This window comes from Tachysurus vachellii, chromosome 22 (genome assembly GCF_030014155.1).
Source record: "Tachysurus vachellii isolate PV-2020 chromosome 22, HZAU_Pvac_v1, whole genome shotgun sequence".
In the NCBI taxonomy this organism is placed as follows: domain Eukaryota; kingdom Metazoa; phylum Chordata; class Actinopteri; order Siluriformes; family Bagridae; genus Tachysurus; species Tachysurus vachellii.
In genome coordinates, this window is record NC_083481.1 from 21,352 (window position 1) to 37,500 (window position 16,149).

At 38.7% G+C, this 16,149-nt stretch overlaps 1 protein-coding gene across 2 annotated transcripts in view; it reads left to right on the top strand.

Annotated features, from left to right (window-relative positions):
• The first annotated feature begins 211 nt into the window (after positions 1 to 211).
• Positions 212 to 16,149, top strand: part of nckap1l (NCK associated protein 1 like) — a 131,663-nt gene continuing 115,725 nt past the window's right edge. Inside the window, exons 1-31 of one of the 2 annotated variants that reach the window (XM_060858321.1) lie at positions 212 to 366; positions 1,694 to 1,804; positions 2,495 to 2,587; positions 2,835 to 2,891; positions 2,972 to 3,114; positions 3,227 to 3,317; positions 4,156 to 4,293; positions 4,424 to 4,472; positions 5,123 to 5,279; positions 5,791 to 5,847; positions 5,932 to 6,028; positions 6,176 to 6,285; positions 6,554 to 6,686; positions 6,996 to 7,077; positions 7,189 to 7,247; positions 7,752 to 7,897; positions 8,063 to 8,195; positions 8,279 to 8,398; positions 8,491 to 8,630; positions 8,721 to 8,852; positions 10,045 to 10,263; positions 10,641 to 10,771; positions 10,951 to 11,048; positions 11,242 to 11,335; positions 11,540 to 11,622; positions 12,673 to 12,756; positions 12,869 to 12,962; positions 13,048 to 13,164; positions 13,263 to 13,372; positions 13,472 to 13,561; positions 13,726 to 13,842. In XM_060858321.1, coding sequence (XP_060714304.1) covers positions 262 to 366; positions 1,694 to 1,804; positions 2,495 to 2,587; positions 2,835 to 2,891; positions 2,972 to 3,114; positions 3,227 to 3,317; positions 4,156 to 4,293; positions 4,424 to 4,472; positions 5,123 to 5,279; positions 5,791 to 5,847; positions 5,932 to 6,028; positions 6,176 to 6,285; positions 6,554 to 6,686; positions 6,996 to 7,077; positions 7,189 to 7,247; positions 7,752 to 7,897; positions 8,063 to 8,195; positions 8,279 to 8,398; positions 8,491 to 8,630; positions 8,721 to 8,852; positions 10,045 to 10,263; positions 10,641 to 10,771; positions 10,951 to 11,048; positions 11,242 to 11,335; positions 11,540 to 11,622; positions 12,673 to 12,756; positions 12,869 to 12,962; positions 13,048 to 13,164; positions 13,263 to 13,372; positions 13,472 to 13,561; positions 13,726 to 13,842 — 3,390 coding nt within the window. In that variant the 5' untranslated portion in view covers positions 212 to 261. Of the gene's footprint in view, positions 367 to 1,693; positions 1,805 to 2,494; positions 2,588 to 2,834; positions 2,892 to 2,971; positions 3,115 to 3,226; positions 3,318 to 4,155; positions 4,294 to 4,423; positions 4,473 to 5,122; positions 5,280 to 5,790; positions 5,848 to 5,931; positions 6,029 to 6,175; positions 6,286 to 6,553; positions 6,687 to 6,995; positions 7,078 to 7,188; positions 7,248 to 7,751; positions 7,898 to 8,062; positions 8,196 to 8,278; positions 8,399 to 8,490; positions 8,631 to 8,720; positions 8,853 to 10,044; positions 10,264 to 10,640; positions 10,772 to 10,950; positions 11,049 to 11,241; positions 11,336 to 11,539; positions 11,623 to 12,672; positions 12,757 to 12,868; positions 12,963 to 13,047; positions 13,165 to 13,262; positions 13,373 to 13,471; positions 13,562 to 13,725; positions 14,296 to 16,149 lie in introns of those variants that run through there. The other variant, XM_060858320.1, reaches the window with a different exon arrangement.

The following is a 16,149-nucleotide window of genomic DNA, read 5'->3' on the forward strand; positions in this document are numbered from 1 at the left end:
TTAGTTCTATTGCTATATTTTATTTCTTGATTTTCTACGTAATAATAATAATAATAATAATAATAATAATAATAATAATAATAATAATAACATGATAGTAATAAAGCTGTGATAATATAATACTATATGTATATGACTATTGAATACACACTGGTAAGATCATTCTTTACTGGTTAACTCCTCCTCTTCAAAGTGAGTGGAACTATAGTGTTCCATCGTGTGTGTGTGTGTGTGTGTGTGTGTGTGTGTGTGTGTTTCTGCATGACTGTGTCGATCATGGCTTACCAACTAAAACTGGCAGAGAAACTGGTGGTTCTAAATGAGCGAGGAAGAGGAGTGTTAATCCGCATGAATCACATCAAAAAGGTCAGAAATATTGTATATTGATTAGTATTATTAAAAAAATTATAAAAATATATAGAAATGTTCTTGCAAAGACAACGCCCCACAAAACAGGAACATGACAGAAAGTAAAATCTTCTCATAGTGTTTTAATTTGTGATTTTGTCTATTTATTAAACATTAAACACTTTGTTTCTAATCAATGCTTTGCATTATTATTGAATATTTAATGAAGATTGTTGAATTAAATAGCTTATACCATCTTTATCATTTATAAATGTTAGCTTATTAAAAGCAATCTTTATAATGGGATCTCATTTGCTCTGTATATCAGTGCTGTACTAAGTGTGTGAGTAAAATAAATGCATTTATACGTCTTTATGTGATAAATTCTATAAACAGTTTGTTATAATTCAGAACAGAGAATCAAAAAGGAAGTGCAAACAGGAAACCAGCCGCTCAGCATAAACCACACACACACACACACACACACACACACACACACACACACACACACACACACTCTCTCTCTCTCTCTCTCTCGCTCTCTCTCTCTCTCATTATGTAGTGTGCAGGAATCACCATTTAACGCAAAATGCAAAATGTGTGAATTTAGAAATATGTGAATTTGTGTACTGTTGTGTTAAATATGATGCAGTCCATCATGGTGGATTTTGGTGTGTCAGTGTCTGCACTCACAGCTTCCTGTTTCCAAACAGAAACAGAATAAAATAAAACTCTACTTCAGCACACAAAGTAAGAATTCAGTTATTGTGTAAAGTAAAAGTTTAAAACTTTACAATGCTATTTAAAGTGGAATCACTCCGAAGCTTCTGTCATTTATTACAATGTAGAAACACCATTTACTCTCAGCTTCTTTATTAAATATTTTAACATTTTGGAAGCAGACTGAGAATAAAGATTAACTACGGGTCAGGACACTGTTCACTTAATAAACATTCATTAACTTAACTTTATTTTCTTTATAAGCATACGTAAAATCAGCCAAGTTGTAGTGTAAGTAGGTTAGCAGGGGTAGACAGTGTGTGTGTGTGTGTGTGGCTCCACTCTTGAGGCAGTTGATAATGAAGTGACATGCTGGGATTCTGAGATAAAGAGATTGAGCATGATTTTATAAACACATACTTATAAAACATCACAGAGTTTCCAGAACCATCCAGTAAACTGCTTATCCAAGACCAGTGAGCTGCTAATCACCACTCCACCACACGGCTGGTTGTGATCCTGACTAGAGGACAAACTAAAGGACTTGATTTTTTTTTTTATTTTTCTTTTTTATAACAGCCCTGTGTTATTAACAGTGACCTAAAATGAACATTTCTCCTTTAAGACGTGTGCGGATCCGAAACGACGGCCTGCTTTTCTCACCGATAAATCAATGGAACCTGCAATAAAATTCATCAACAGGAAATTTCCGAACATCGACTTCAGAGGAGGAAGTGTAATTTTCACACGTAACACACACATACAAACACAGAAACATACAGTAATACACACATGCAGTACCATGCAGACACACACACGCACACAAAGAAACATACAGTAATACACACACACACATCACACACAGTAACATATAGTAATACACACACAGAGCAACATACAGTAATACACAAACACATACATACGGTAACATACAGTATGACAGAAACACACAAACACACACACATGCAAGCAGTAACATACAGTAAGACACACACATATTGTAACATACACTAAGACACACACACAGACACACACATACATACAGTAACATACAGTAAGACAGAAACACAAAAACACACACACATACATACAGTAACATACAGTAAGGCACACACACAGACACACACACATACATACAGTAACATACAGTAAGGCACACACACAGACACACACATACATACGGTAACATACAGTAAGACAGAAACACAAACACTCACACACATACATACAGTAACATACAGTAAGGCACACAGACACACACATACATATGGTAACTTACAGTAAGACACAGACACACACACAAACACACACAATTATGGACTGTAGTTGAGAACATTGTCATTCATTTTAAAGCTGAGTTTATAAGTGTTGAATTGTTTTATGTTGTTTTGCTGAATTTGTTCATGTGTTTAATGTCACACTACAGCAGCAGCTCAGCAGTGTTCAGAAACAGAAATCAGCCATCCTGGAAACTCTCAGTAATTTTTATGATTCTTTTATCGATGTCATGGAGTTCAGGGTAAGATTATTTATTTGCTATTCAGCTTTTATAAAAATAAAAATAAAAACACTAAAAATTTTATAGAACATTAAAAAAATTTAGAATTTTTTGACATTTTGATTTGTACAAATAAAGATTTGTAATTGTTGTGATATTGTTTGTTCTTTTTAACACTACAGATTACATAATAGATTATTATGTGTCTTATTCCTTTAATTCATCACTAAATATGTTGATAAATGCGCATTTATTTGTTTTATTTAAGGACCATGTTTATGAGCTCCTGAACACCATCGACGCCTGTCAGTGCTTCTTTAACATCGTGAGTGATACAGAGGATTTTCTTAAAGCACTCAATAACGCTGCTATTCTATCATTATTCTAATAAATAAACTGTTTCAGGCCGTGAACTTTGACTTCACTAAGAATTACCTGGACCTGATCATCACCTACGCTTCAGTCATTTTATTGTTATCGCGCATCGATGACAGAAAAGCTCTGATCGGCAGCTACAACTGCGCATACGAGCTCTCAAATGGCAGCAGGTTCGTTCATTACACACAAAGGAATAGACAATAAAAGCTTCCTGTGGAAAGCAAAAGCAGGTGATGTTTGTGAGACTGATGTCTGATTCTTTATTTAATACGTTTTGTGCAGCGACCCGTCGTTTCCTCGCCTCGGGCAAACAATCATTGAGTACGAAAATCCTCTAAAAAAACTCACTGAGGAGTTCGGACCACACACCAAGGTAAGTACACACACACACACACACACACAAACAGACACACAAACACACACACACACAAACACACACACACACAAACACACACACACAAACACACACACAAACACACACTAACACACACTAACACACACACACACAAACAGACACACAAACACACACACAAACACACACACACACACACAAACACACACACACACACAGACACACAAACAGACACACAAACACACACACAAACACACACACACAAACAGACACACAAACACAGACACAAACACACACTAACACACACACACAAACACACACACACAAACAGACACACAAACACACACACAAACACACACTAACACACACACACACACACGCAAACACACACAAACAGACAGAACCATTATATGTCGGTGGGACAGGACCCACCCACTTTTTTTTTAAGACCAATAATATTGGACCCACCCACTTTTACCGGCTCTATTCAGCGCATATGTCTGTTCCCTTTTCATAGCGCCTCCAGTCGAATCCATTCTGCTTGATGCCCTAATAAATTAAACTCCATTCCGTGTTTTACCTACAGCATTGACCACGTTCCTGCTTCCTGATATCTATGGGCGTCGGAACCATTATATGTGGGTGGGACAGGACACACCCACTTTTTTTTGCTTCCGACGCCCATGCACACACACACACACACACACACACACAGACTCACACACACACAAACAGACACACAAATCCATCACCATAACAGTGCTCGTTAATAAATCTATATATTAATTCTGTCCTTCCCTTAAACACGTTTCAAAAATGTGACCGTGTGTGTGTGTGTGTGTGTGTGTGTGTGTGTTAGTCAGTGACAGAAGCTCTGCTGTCACTGCAGTTTGTTTATCCTCGGAGGAACCTGCAGGTGGAGCAATGGCGCAGCGCTCAACTTCTGAGCATCATCAACACACCAGCAGCCATGATTAACCCTGAGACTAGTGACACGGTTCATTACTTCTCTTTATCATATTTTAATAAAGTACTGATTAACCCCAAGACCAGTGACATGGTTTATGTGTGTGTGTGTGTGTGTGTGTGTGTGTGTGTGTGTGTGTGCGTGCGTGTGTGTGTCACAGATGGCATGTGAATATTTATCTGTGGAGGTGATGGAGCGTTGGATCATTAGTAAGTGTGTTCTTTATAATACATCTTTTTACATTGTGTATTATTAAAAAAAAATCACATCAGATTTAAATCCAAGCTTCTCTAAATCGGTTTGGTAACTCCAGATGACTGTAATTGTTAATCAGGATGGTTATTGTACTTTGTTTTTAATATAACTTTTTTATCTTCTTTATTTTTTGTGGAAACATTTTTATGGTCTTAGTTTCAGTGAATCACTTTATGTTCTCTGTAGATCACCAGTACACATAATGAATGGTGATTAGTGTAACGACGGGAAACAGAGCGGACCCAAACGCAGGATAGCATAAATCAAAATAGGGTTTAATAACTGAAAACATGAAACAGGACGCAGACTAGACAGGACAAATCACAATAGATGCCGCGCTGCACGAAGCAAGGCGGCACAGTTAAATACAAGAAGACAATGACGCAATAAGGATCAGGTGTGATGACGGGGAGGAGCAGACGAAGGCGGGGCAGACACGTGACGAGAAACATAAACAGATGCACGTGGCCAGAGTCCGGGCAGAGTCCTTACAATTAGTGATTAATAATGTCTGTGTGTGTGTGTGTGTGTGTGTGTGTGTGTGTGTGTGTGTGTGTGTGTGTGTGTGTGTGTGTGTGTGTGTGTGTGTGTGTGTGTGTTTCAGTGGGATTCCTGTTGTGCCACAGCAGTCTGGCCTCAAATGCTGCATCTCTGGATTTGTGGAAAATGGCTCTACGCAGCGGTTTTTACATCACACTCATCAGAGACGAAGTTATTAATGTCCACAAACTGTCAGAGGAGCATTTTGACTCCATCAAAGGGTGAGAGCTCAGTTCAAGGGTCAGTTCTGGCTCACAGTTTTCTGTGGTCTTTTCACAGACTAGACATTCATTATTTATTGTGTTTGCTAATTTTGCTCTTTTTTGTTTTACACTAGTTATGTAATAAGTGTTTATTTTAACTTCTTTACTGTGTATCATGTGTCCATAGAAGAAGAAAAAAACACAAGGATTAACTAAAACTAAAGGCCTTAATACCAGAATAAATGCTTGTTTTACTTCTTGTAAATTTCACAAAAAGGCAGAAGTAATGTGCAGCCCCTTGCTAACAACATTGCACTACTTGTTAATTAAGACTTTGTTTTTTGAAACTTTGCTTCTTGTCATTTTTGAAAACTGTCTGTTTTGATTTGTTGATGATTTATTGTTAAATTTTTCACACTGGCACCAAAACCAATTCCTGAGTGAAAATTATTTGTCAGGAAAGTGCTTCTGAGTCTGATTGTGATCAGAGCAGTAAATACTAAGAGAAGATTTCTTTTTCTTTCCTTAGATACAGTAAACGAATTGCTGATATCAAAGAGTGTAAAGAACATGCAACGGCTAACTGGTAAGTTATTGATTCATGTTGTTCATATTTATGTATTAATCAGTGAACAGAAATAAAGACTGGGTTCTGTGTTAAACTGTGCAGTGGACCGATTCATCGGGAGAAACGACACTTCCTGAGAAACGCTTTAAAGGAGCTGACAAAAGTGTTGGAGGATCAACCAGCTCTGCTTGGACCAAAGGTTTCATTTCTTTCCAGTGTGAAATCTGTTCTTACTACTATATTAAATATATTTAGTTATTAATGTAATGATTTTAAACAAAATTTCTTTTAAAACAAATTCACGCAGTTATGCTTATCTCCTCCTTTTCTCTCTTTTCTCTCTCAGGTCTTGTTTGTGTTTATGGCTCTGTCATTCTCACGTGATGAAATTTGCTGGTTGGTGCGTCATCATGAAAATGTCCCTAAAACTAAAACTCCTGAGGATTATACTGACGCGTGAGTGCGAGCAGAATAAAACAAGAATGTCTTTAAAATGTCTCATTCTCTAATTACACATTCTAAATTGTTAGATAAAATGTCATCATTTCTCTTGTCTGCCAACAATATTTAAAATTTCTTTATTACAACAAAAATATTTTTGTTATTCTATTATTTGTTCTCTACACAATATCTAAAGCAATATTTTAAGCTGAAGATGTTTTACTCCTGTACTGTTAATCGACCTGTACATGATGAATATGTAAATATGAATGTGTCCCTGCAGTCTGATAGCTGAGCTGCTGTTCTACATGGAGAAGCTTCAAGCTCTTCTGCAGCGTTATAACTCAGTTATTCAGCGTTACCATCTACAGTATCTCTCTCGCTTTGATGCTCTCATAATCAATGACACTATACAGGTAATAATGTGTAGAATGTACAGGTGTGTAAAATGGATTAAGTATAGAATCACACACTGCTGCTGTTCTCACTTGGATAAGAAGTACAGTCTGTTCTCTAATCTCATATTAGTCTGAATAACTTGTCATGGATTCTCTACACTTAAAGGGAAAACGCAAATGAAGCCAGAAATGACCTTGATTCTGGTTCTGAAGGTCATTTCAACCCACTTAGCACCTTTTGACTAGATGTTGTACAGCTATAGAAGATTAATTATTTATAATCACACTATATTCTGTTACACACTTATAAATGTTGATGATTTTCAGAGCATTGTTGTGTGTCCTGAGGAGGAATCAGTGCTCATGACATCATTTGTCTCGGAACTGAGCACACTGACACTCAAACAGTGCAAGTTTTATCCTTTTACAGTATATTTACATTTAAAATGATTAAAATGTCCAAATACCCAGTTTGTTATTTTCATTTTTTTATTTCTTAATGTTTTTGTGTAATCTGCAGTGGAGTGCGGTGATGAACTGGATTTTAAAGCTCTCAGACTTGACTGGTTACGTTTACAGGTATCTGAAGCATACCACTTAAACACCATCACACACACACACACACACACACACACACACACACACACACACACACACACAGACCACTTAAACACCATCACACACACACACAGACCACTTAAACACCATCACACACACATACTGAGCACTTAAACACCATCACACACATACTGACCACCGAAACACCATCACACACACATACTGACCACATAAACACCATCACACACACATACTGAGCACTTAAACACCATCACACACATACTGACCACTTAAACACCATCACACACACAGACCACTTAAACACCATCACACACACACACTGACCACTTAAACACCATCACACACACACACACTGACCACTTAAACACCATCACACACATACTGACCACCTAAACACCATCACACACACAGACACTGAGCACTTAAACATCATCACACACCAACAATTACCACTTAAACAACTTCCTGTTTCTGTTCTGTGTGTGTGTGTTTGTGTGTGATTAGGCATATACGAGTGTTTTTAAAGCCCCTTTAGCTCTGAAGGATTACACAGATCTCGCAAAAATAATGAACTTGACACAGTTTCACACTCGAATGATGGACGACTTGGACGAACTTCTTAATGAAACGGCCGATCTATCTGTACTTGGGTACACACACACATCTACACACACACACACAAACACACACACACACACACACACACACACCAAAAAATACATACACACAGAGGCAAAAATAGCTAAAGTTTTACTTACGTTTTTTTTTGTGTGTGTGTCTGTGTGTGTGTGTGTGTGTGTGTGTGTGTGTTTTAGTTTTTACCCACGAGTGTGTGAGCGTTTGTTCTCTCAGAGCAGTGAAGATCCATCAATGCACAGATTCCTGATGGCCTTCCCAATGACCTGCTCTCACTTCAGCCAGTGCACACACACACTGTGTCCTGAAGAGGTGTTTAACACACACAAACAACACACACACACATAGCGTCCTGAAGAGGTGTAGTTTAAACTGCAGTGTATTTCTATGTGTAGTCAGAGCTGATGGAGAAACACACTCTAAGGCTGTGTGTGATGTTCCTGGAGAAGATTGCTAATCAGACATGTTCAGTTTTTCTGGAGCTTTCAGCTGAAAACAGTAACCTGCATGAACAGGTACATGTACACAATCACATATATTAATATAAGTATATTCAGACATGTATGTTAAATCATACATATAACTGTGTGTGTGTGTGTGTGTGTAGTTGTTGCCCAAACACTGTGCTGAGACCATCAGTACTGCACACAATAAGAAGCTGAAAAAACCTCCACCAAAGAAAGGAGAGACAGTAAAGAACAAACCAGGAGCTGAGAGTCAGAGAAAGAACAGATCTGTCATTACCACGTCAGTCACACACTCATACACACATGCACACACACTCACACACACACACACACACAATGATAATTATATGATTGCTGTCTTTGTTCACAGGATGGATAAGCTGCATTTGACTGTGACTGAACTCGGCTGTTCGTACAGTATGTGTTCAGAGTTTACTGTGTTTAAACACCTCATAGTTCCTGCAGAATTCCTTATCACACAGCTGGAACTGCGCCTCAGCAAGTAAACTGACACACACACACACACACACACACACACACACACACACACACACACACACACACACTTGTGTTGAAGGAGTCTCCAGTGTGAGTTGTGTGTACCAGTCAGATTTGAAGCTGGAACTTGAAGTTCTCCACATCTTCAGGACAGAGGAGTTTACACTTCTGTGTGGTTCTCAGTAACAAGCTGAGATTTTTCTCTTATTAACTTGAATAGAGAGAATAAAGAGAGACCGCTGAGGGGACGAGTGTTTAGAGCTGAGAGAGTAAAGAGAGACCGCTGAGGGGACGAGTGTTTAGAGCTGAGAGAATAAAGAGAGACCGCTGAGGGGACGAGTGTTTAGAGCTGAGAGAATAAAGAGAGACCGCTATGGGGACGAGTGTTTAGAGCTGAGAGAATAAAGAGAGACTGCTGAGGGGACGAGTGTTTAGAGCTGAGAGAATAAAGAGAGACTGCTGAGGGGACGAGTGTTTAGAGCTGAGAGAATAAAGAGAGACTGCTGAGGGGACGAGAGTTTAGAGCTGAGAGAATAAAGAGAGACCGCTGAGGGGACGAGTGTTTAGAGCTGAGAGAATAAAGAGAGACTGCTGAGGGGACGAGTGTTTAGAGCTGAGAGAATAAAGAGAGACTGCTGAGGGGACGAGAGTTTAGAGCTGAGAGAATAAAGAGAGACCGCTGAGGGGACGAGTGTTTAGAGCTGAGAGAGTAAAGAGAGACCGCTGAGGGGACGAGTGTTTAGAGCTGAGAGAGTAAAGAGAGACTGCTGAGGGGACGAGTGTTTAGAGCTGAGAGAATAAAGAGAGACTGCTGAGGGGACGAGTGTTTAGAGCTGAGAGAGTAAAGAGAGACTGCTGAGGGGACGAGTGTTTAGAGCTGAGAGAGTAAAGAGAGACTGCTGAGGGGACGAGTGTTTAGAGCTGAGAGAGTAAAGAGAGACTGCTGAGGGGACGAGTGTTTAGAGCTGAGAGAGTAAAGAGAGACCGCTGAGGGGACGAGTGTTTAGAGCTGCTATGTTACATTTTATTTTTCATATATCCAACTTAATGAAAGGAATTTGAGGTCAGGATCAGCCATGATACAGTACCCTCTGGAGCAGAGAGGGTTAACCACTGCTCTCACTGTGCTCTTGTGTGTGTGTGTGTGTGTGTGTGTGTGTGTGTGTGTGTGTGTGTGTGTGTGTGTGTGTCTACAGGATTATTGTACGTTTGGTAAACTTTAACCCAAACACACGTGAGATCTGTCGTCCCTCGGAGCTGCTGGCGATGATTGAGTCGTACATGACCAGCTTACACACAATGAGCGCCTTCATCAACATCGACATCAGCCGTGTCATGAAGAGTGTTCTGCTGCAACACACACACCCCCTTGACTCACAAGGCACACACACCATCACCACGCTCTACACAAACTGGTACACACTCTAAATGCACACTCATACAGAATCACTACACAACCTAAACACACACACAAACTCACTCACAGTAAACATGCTGGAGTGTGTATTAGGTCTAGTTACACTAAGCTGTCTTACATGCTCCTTCTCACCCTCAGGAGTGTGTGACTTGCTATGACGTCTTCACTAACCGAGTTTATGTTTGACTTTTCATTACATTTTGTTGATATATAATGAGAGGATAATGAAATGATAATATCAACATAATGTTTATCTTCTGCTCTATGATGTTCTGTAAAGCTGCTTTGAGACAATGTCCATTGTAAAAAGCGCTATACGAATAAACTTGAATTGAATTGAATAATAAGATGATAATTATTTGAGTTCTGCTGAAGGTTTTTGGAGAGTTTGTTGCGGCAGGCGAGTGCCGGGGTCATCGCTCACTGTCCCACAATGCACTGCTTCATTAATCTCAGTGTGGAGAATGTACAAAGCCTCAAAGCTGAGGAGTACTCAGACATCTGTGGTGAGATAGAGACATAAACACAAACTCTGTATCATACACACTCGGGATTCACAAAATAAAACAATAAATATTTATTAACAGCACAAAACTGAAAAAAAAAATCTGTTAATATGTCATGTAAATGTAATAATGTATAATTCATATTTATACCACTTTATGGTTTGTGTATGTGTGTGTAGAGTTACGTGCTTTGGCAAGGCTGATTGGTCCGTATGGAATGAAGTTTCTTGGAGAGAACCTGATGTGGCACATCACGTCTCAGATCACTGAGCTAAAGGTTTAAAACATCATAATAATAATAATAATAATAATAATAATAATAATAATAATAATAATAATAATAATAATAATAATAATAATAAGATGAAGTAGAAGAAGAACTTGTTTTGTATTTAATATGATTTGCTGATTTGTTTTGGTGTGCTATTGTGTGTTTTGTTGTTTTGTGTTGTGTGTGTTGTTCTGAGCAGAAGCTGGTGTTTGAGAACATGGACATTTTGGTGCAGATCCGAGCAAATTTTGACAAACCTGACATTACAAGCAACCTTCAAAAGAGACTCACAGGTAGTCTTTCTCTTTCTCTCTCTCTCTCTCTCTCTCTCTCTCTCTCTCTCTCTCTCTCTCTCACACACACACACACACACACACACACATTCCAGCTTAATTACAGGACAAGGTACTAACACACTGAACATAGTGTTTATTTAACATGTCATAAATATACCACTAAAATGTTATATTATATTATATTATATTTTGTGTGTAAAGGGTGTGAGAATGTGTTGAAGCGTTTGACCATCATCGGAGTGATTCTGTCGTTTCGCACCATGACTCAGGAAGCTCTGGAGGAGGTAAAACATTACTCTGAACCATAAATACTTTACTATATAATAGATTTTTTATCCAGTGATATACAGACAGATACAGTTCAGGTTCTAGGACACACATCACATGGATGGAGTGAATTCAGTGTGTTAAAGGATAAAGAAATAATTATACACTCAAGATCGTATCAGAGTCAGAGTGATGTTACATGATTATTTACAACTGAAACTAATTCATCATTTAATCCATAAAAATGTGCATGGAAAATGTACAGCTTTTCAGGAACATTAGATGTCTTTACAGGTGAAAATCCAGACCCAAATACTGGGATAACATAAAAATAGGTTTTATTAAGAAAAAAAACTACAAACACAAGAAAAACACTGGGGAAAGCCGAGCAACTGAGATAACAAAACCGAAAACAAGCACAAGACAGCAGGTCTTATATATATATATATATATATATAAGACGGACAATCACGGATTAGGGATTAGGGCAAACAGAGGAAATACACAAAACAAAAGCCAGATCGTCCCCATGGTGTTCAGACAGGGAACAGTCAATACCATCCATGACACACCTTGAGATAAATGATGTCCACTGTAAGGAAAAAACTGTGGGATTTAAAGGGACAACATTATTAATTAATTAGTATTGTGATATTTGTGAATTAGTTTGTGAAAATGTATTTAAAGCTAAAACAAATTCACTCAGACATTCAGACGGTGCTGAGCTTCACACTCAAACCATTTCACAGAGAGTGGAACTGAGTGTAACCTGACCCTGTTTAGACAAACTCCACCCCTGCCTGTGTGTATGTGTGTGTGTGTGTGTATCCATGTTTGTCCTTTCTGGATAATGATGTGTGATTACTGAGAGTTGGTGTTTATTACAGTGTGAACTCCTGAGACTGCTGTGTGTGTTTGTGTCTTAGAGCAGACTGTGTTTCTGTCCTCAGCTCTCTCAATCAGTCTGACACATGTTCAGCAGCTACAGCCTAACACATAAACACACACACACACACACATAGTGTAACTGTATGTTTGTTTTATTGTTATGAACTTTTTGTATATAGGTGATGCACAAACACTGTCCATTCCTGATGGGACCAATCAAGTATGTGAGAGATCTGATCAACGCAGACGAACCTGACATCAAGGTCATATATACACACACTTTGATCTTTGAGGCTGAGTCTTAATCATTAGTGCAGCTTTAAATATTTTAGAACTCTACTGTGTTAAGCTCTGCTGTGTTGATCTGTTGTGTAGGTATTGATGAGTGTGTATGAGCTGGCGTGTTCTGCTGGTGTGCAGTGTGACATTGACCCAACCCTTGTTGCTGCCATCGCTAACATGCGCTCAGGTAAGTCACATTGACACACACTCTCATTTAATAAGTAAATTGATTAATGATGTAATTTAATCCTGTGTGTTGTGTGAATGTTCAGACAACGCCTCAGTGGAGGAGGAATATAAACTGACTTGTCTGTTGTTGGTGTTCGCTGCTGTTTCACTGCCCATTCTCGCTATTGACCCAAACTCATTCTACAGCCGGGAACAAGGAGGTGAAAACACACAAACTAGAGTAAAGGCTAGGGTTAGTAAACAGGAAGTAAGCAGGAGGGTCATGTGACAGCTGTATTGAGTTTTTTTTTTTCTGCAGGTCACCAAAACAACATCCACTGTCTCGCTACCGCCATTAACCACCTCGCTGCTGCCATGTTCACTGTCCAGAACAAGAACATTGAACAGCACCTCCGCGAGTTCCTGCTGGTACATGGGCGCTCACACACACACACACACACACACAATCAAGCATTCAGTTCAATGATAAAGTAGAAATGTTGCTGATGGTGTATGGTTTGTTTATAGATTGCGTCATCAGCATTACTGCAGCTTGGACAGAACATTGAAAAAGTGGAGATCAAACACAGAGCCTCGGTCTACCTGCTGCTGGACATGGTGCTTACTCCTTTATCGCATTTACACACAGCTGTCCATGATCATGTCTAAAACCAGCTAACATACAAACATACTAGATGTTTAACATCTCCTTGTTAACTAGTATTTAATTTACCTCATAGTGCAGGTCATGAATAATTTGTGTGTGTGTGTGTGTGTTGTAGATAGTGGACCAGTCTCCATTCCTCAGTCAAGATATGTTGGAGAACTGTTTCCCCTACGTGCTGCTGCGTAACGCCTACAGAGAAGTGCACAGGACTTTCATATACACTATGGGATAAACACACACACACAATTTTATACATTTTTTTAATTTTTATTTTATCCTGTAATAAATTCATTATGAATCAACCAAAACTGTACCAGTGATGATGAACTCATAATTCATCATAATGTAACATTAATATGCACAGATATTTTTGAATAAACCTGTTTAATGATAGATAATAACATACATTCTGTTTCCTAAGATCTTTCATTTCCTCGTTCTCTCTCAGTCACGTTCATGTGCAACACAAAGTAACAGCACACGTTAGAAAAGAACAATATAAAATGAGAGATTGTGGCCAAGACAGAGTGTAGAAATGTGTAGAAATGATTCTAAATCTATGTTCTAATGATAAATAATCTTTATCATAATAAATTATTATTAATTATTAATTATTCATCTAAATGTTTTATTTGCTGTATGACACTTTCCTTAAATAAAACCCTGCTCAAGTTGTTTGTCTTTATTATGTTTTTTTTCAACTGTATCTGTTATACTCATGTTACATGCATTTTTTTTATCATATAAATCCTCAATGTTGTCTATTTTTTCAGGCAGAGAGCAAAATATTGCATTTTCAACGTCATTGTTTTATAGATTAGTGATGTGATGGTCTGCGTGGTCAAGGACACTAACTCACAGACTCTGTGTGTCACAAACGCGGGATAAAAACGGACCCAAATGCAGGACAGCTAAACAAAAACAGGATTTATTAACTAAAAAAACCACGAAACAGGACAAAGACAAAACCAGACATGACGACAACAGAAGACAAGGACAACAGCGGATTCCGCTCTGCACGAGGCAACGCGGCTCAATTAAATAATACAAATAATCATGACACATGAGGGACAGGTGTGCGGGGGGGGGGGGGACGTGTGCGGGGCAGACACGTGACAAGGAACATAAACAAAAGGCACATGGCCAAAGTCCGGGCAGAGTCCTGACACTGTGATCCATTTAGATTAGTTGGGCTACTCAGTATTCTTTTGGGGTTAAGTGGAAATAATTTGTAGGAACTGTGAAAAAAAAAAGCTTTTGGCAAAATCTAAAATTGCTGACAGGAAGTGCACTCGAATTTCAGATGTTGGTGTTCATTCACTTCAGAGTTCTCCAGGGAATGATAGTTGTTACAGTTCTTGACCACTATGTGGCATAGTCACAAAATGTTTTGGGTAAAATCAGGCTGTAATTTTGTTAAGATACATAGATGTACTCCTGAGATCCACCCTCACATCCTGTATTTAGCATTTTCCAGCAGTTTACAGGAGAATGGTTTTGAATATCAAATGTCTTTGATAAACTTTTGTCCCACGATGACGCAATTTTGAGGAGGAATTGCAAAAATGGCACGTTATTGTATAAACTGCCATGAAAACTGTTAGAGTCATGATATTACATACAAAACTTTCTTTTCTCCAGTTTGGTATGAAGATGAAGTAAGTACCCTAAAACAAACCCTAACCCAAATCTAATGTTGTTTTCTGAGCAGTTTTTTATTTTTCATATCCACGAAGGCAGAACAGAGTCAACACACCTTTGGTGATCGGTTCCATAATAACATTCAGTTTGTGTGATTGACATGAGATGCTCATTGTTCCTTTTTGCACTTCTCAAAGTTTAACAGCTTTAGTACTGCAAAGCTTCCCAGCTCAGAGTAATCTCAGGAGTAAGTGAGCATTAGATCATGTACACAATCGGTCACTAACAGGTCCGGACCCAGAAGCTGTCCAATCCGGACCCGGACCTACAAAAGGTTATGATGTAAAACTTGACGAAGCGCTTCTATTTTTACAGGAGCAGCTTTTGCAATCTTTACGGTAGTGTTAGTGGAAACGCACAGACCAATCAAGTGTGTGCGTTACTGAAGTAAACACTGCGACTCAACAGAGCAAGACACACGAGAGAGAATTAAAGTTACACATTAAAAAAAGATAGCGATACATGTAGAAAACAAAGGGAGAGAAACAGACGAGTGAGACGGAGAAAGGGAGAGAAACAGACGAGTGAGACGGAGACTGATTTCTGTTCACACTTCACACTAAACCAGTGTGTCTCATATGTACAGAAACTGTGACACTTATTAAAAGTGACAATGTGAAACACCATCATGAGACAAAACATAAAGGTTCTGAACAAACATATCCACTCAAATCTGAAGACAGCGTCCCTGAGACAGCTTTCCCAGGTCTGAGTGAAGTAGCCCTATACATCCTGACCATGTTTGGCTCTACATACAACTGTGAGGCAGCTTTCTCTACAATGAACATAATCCAAACTAAATACTGTTCCAGGTTCACTAATGAGCATCTCCACATGT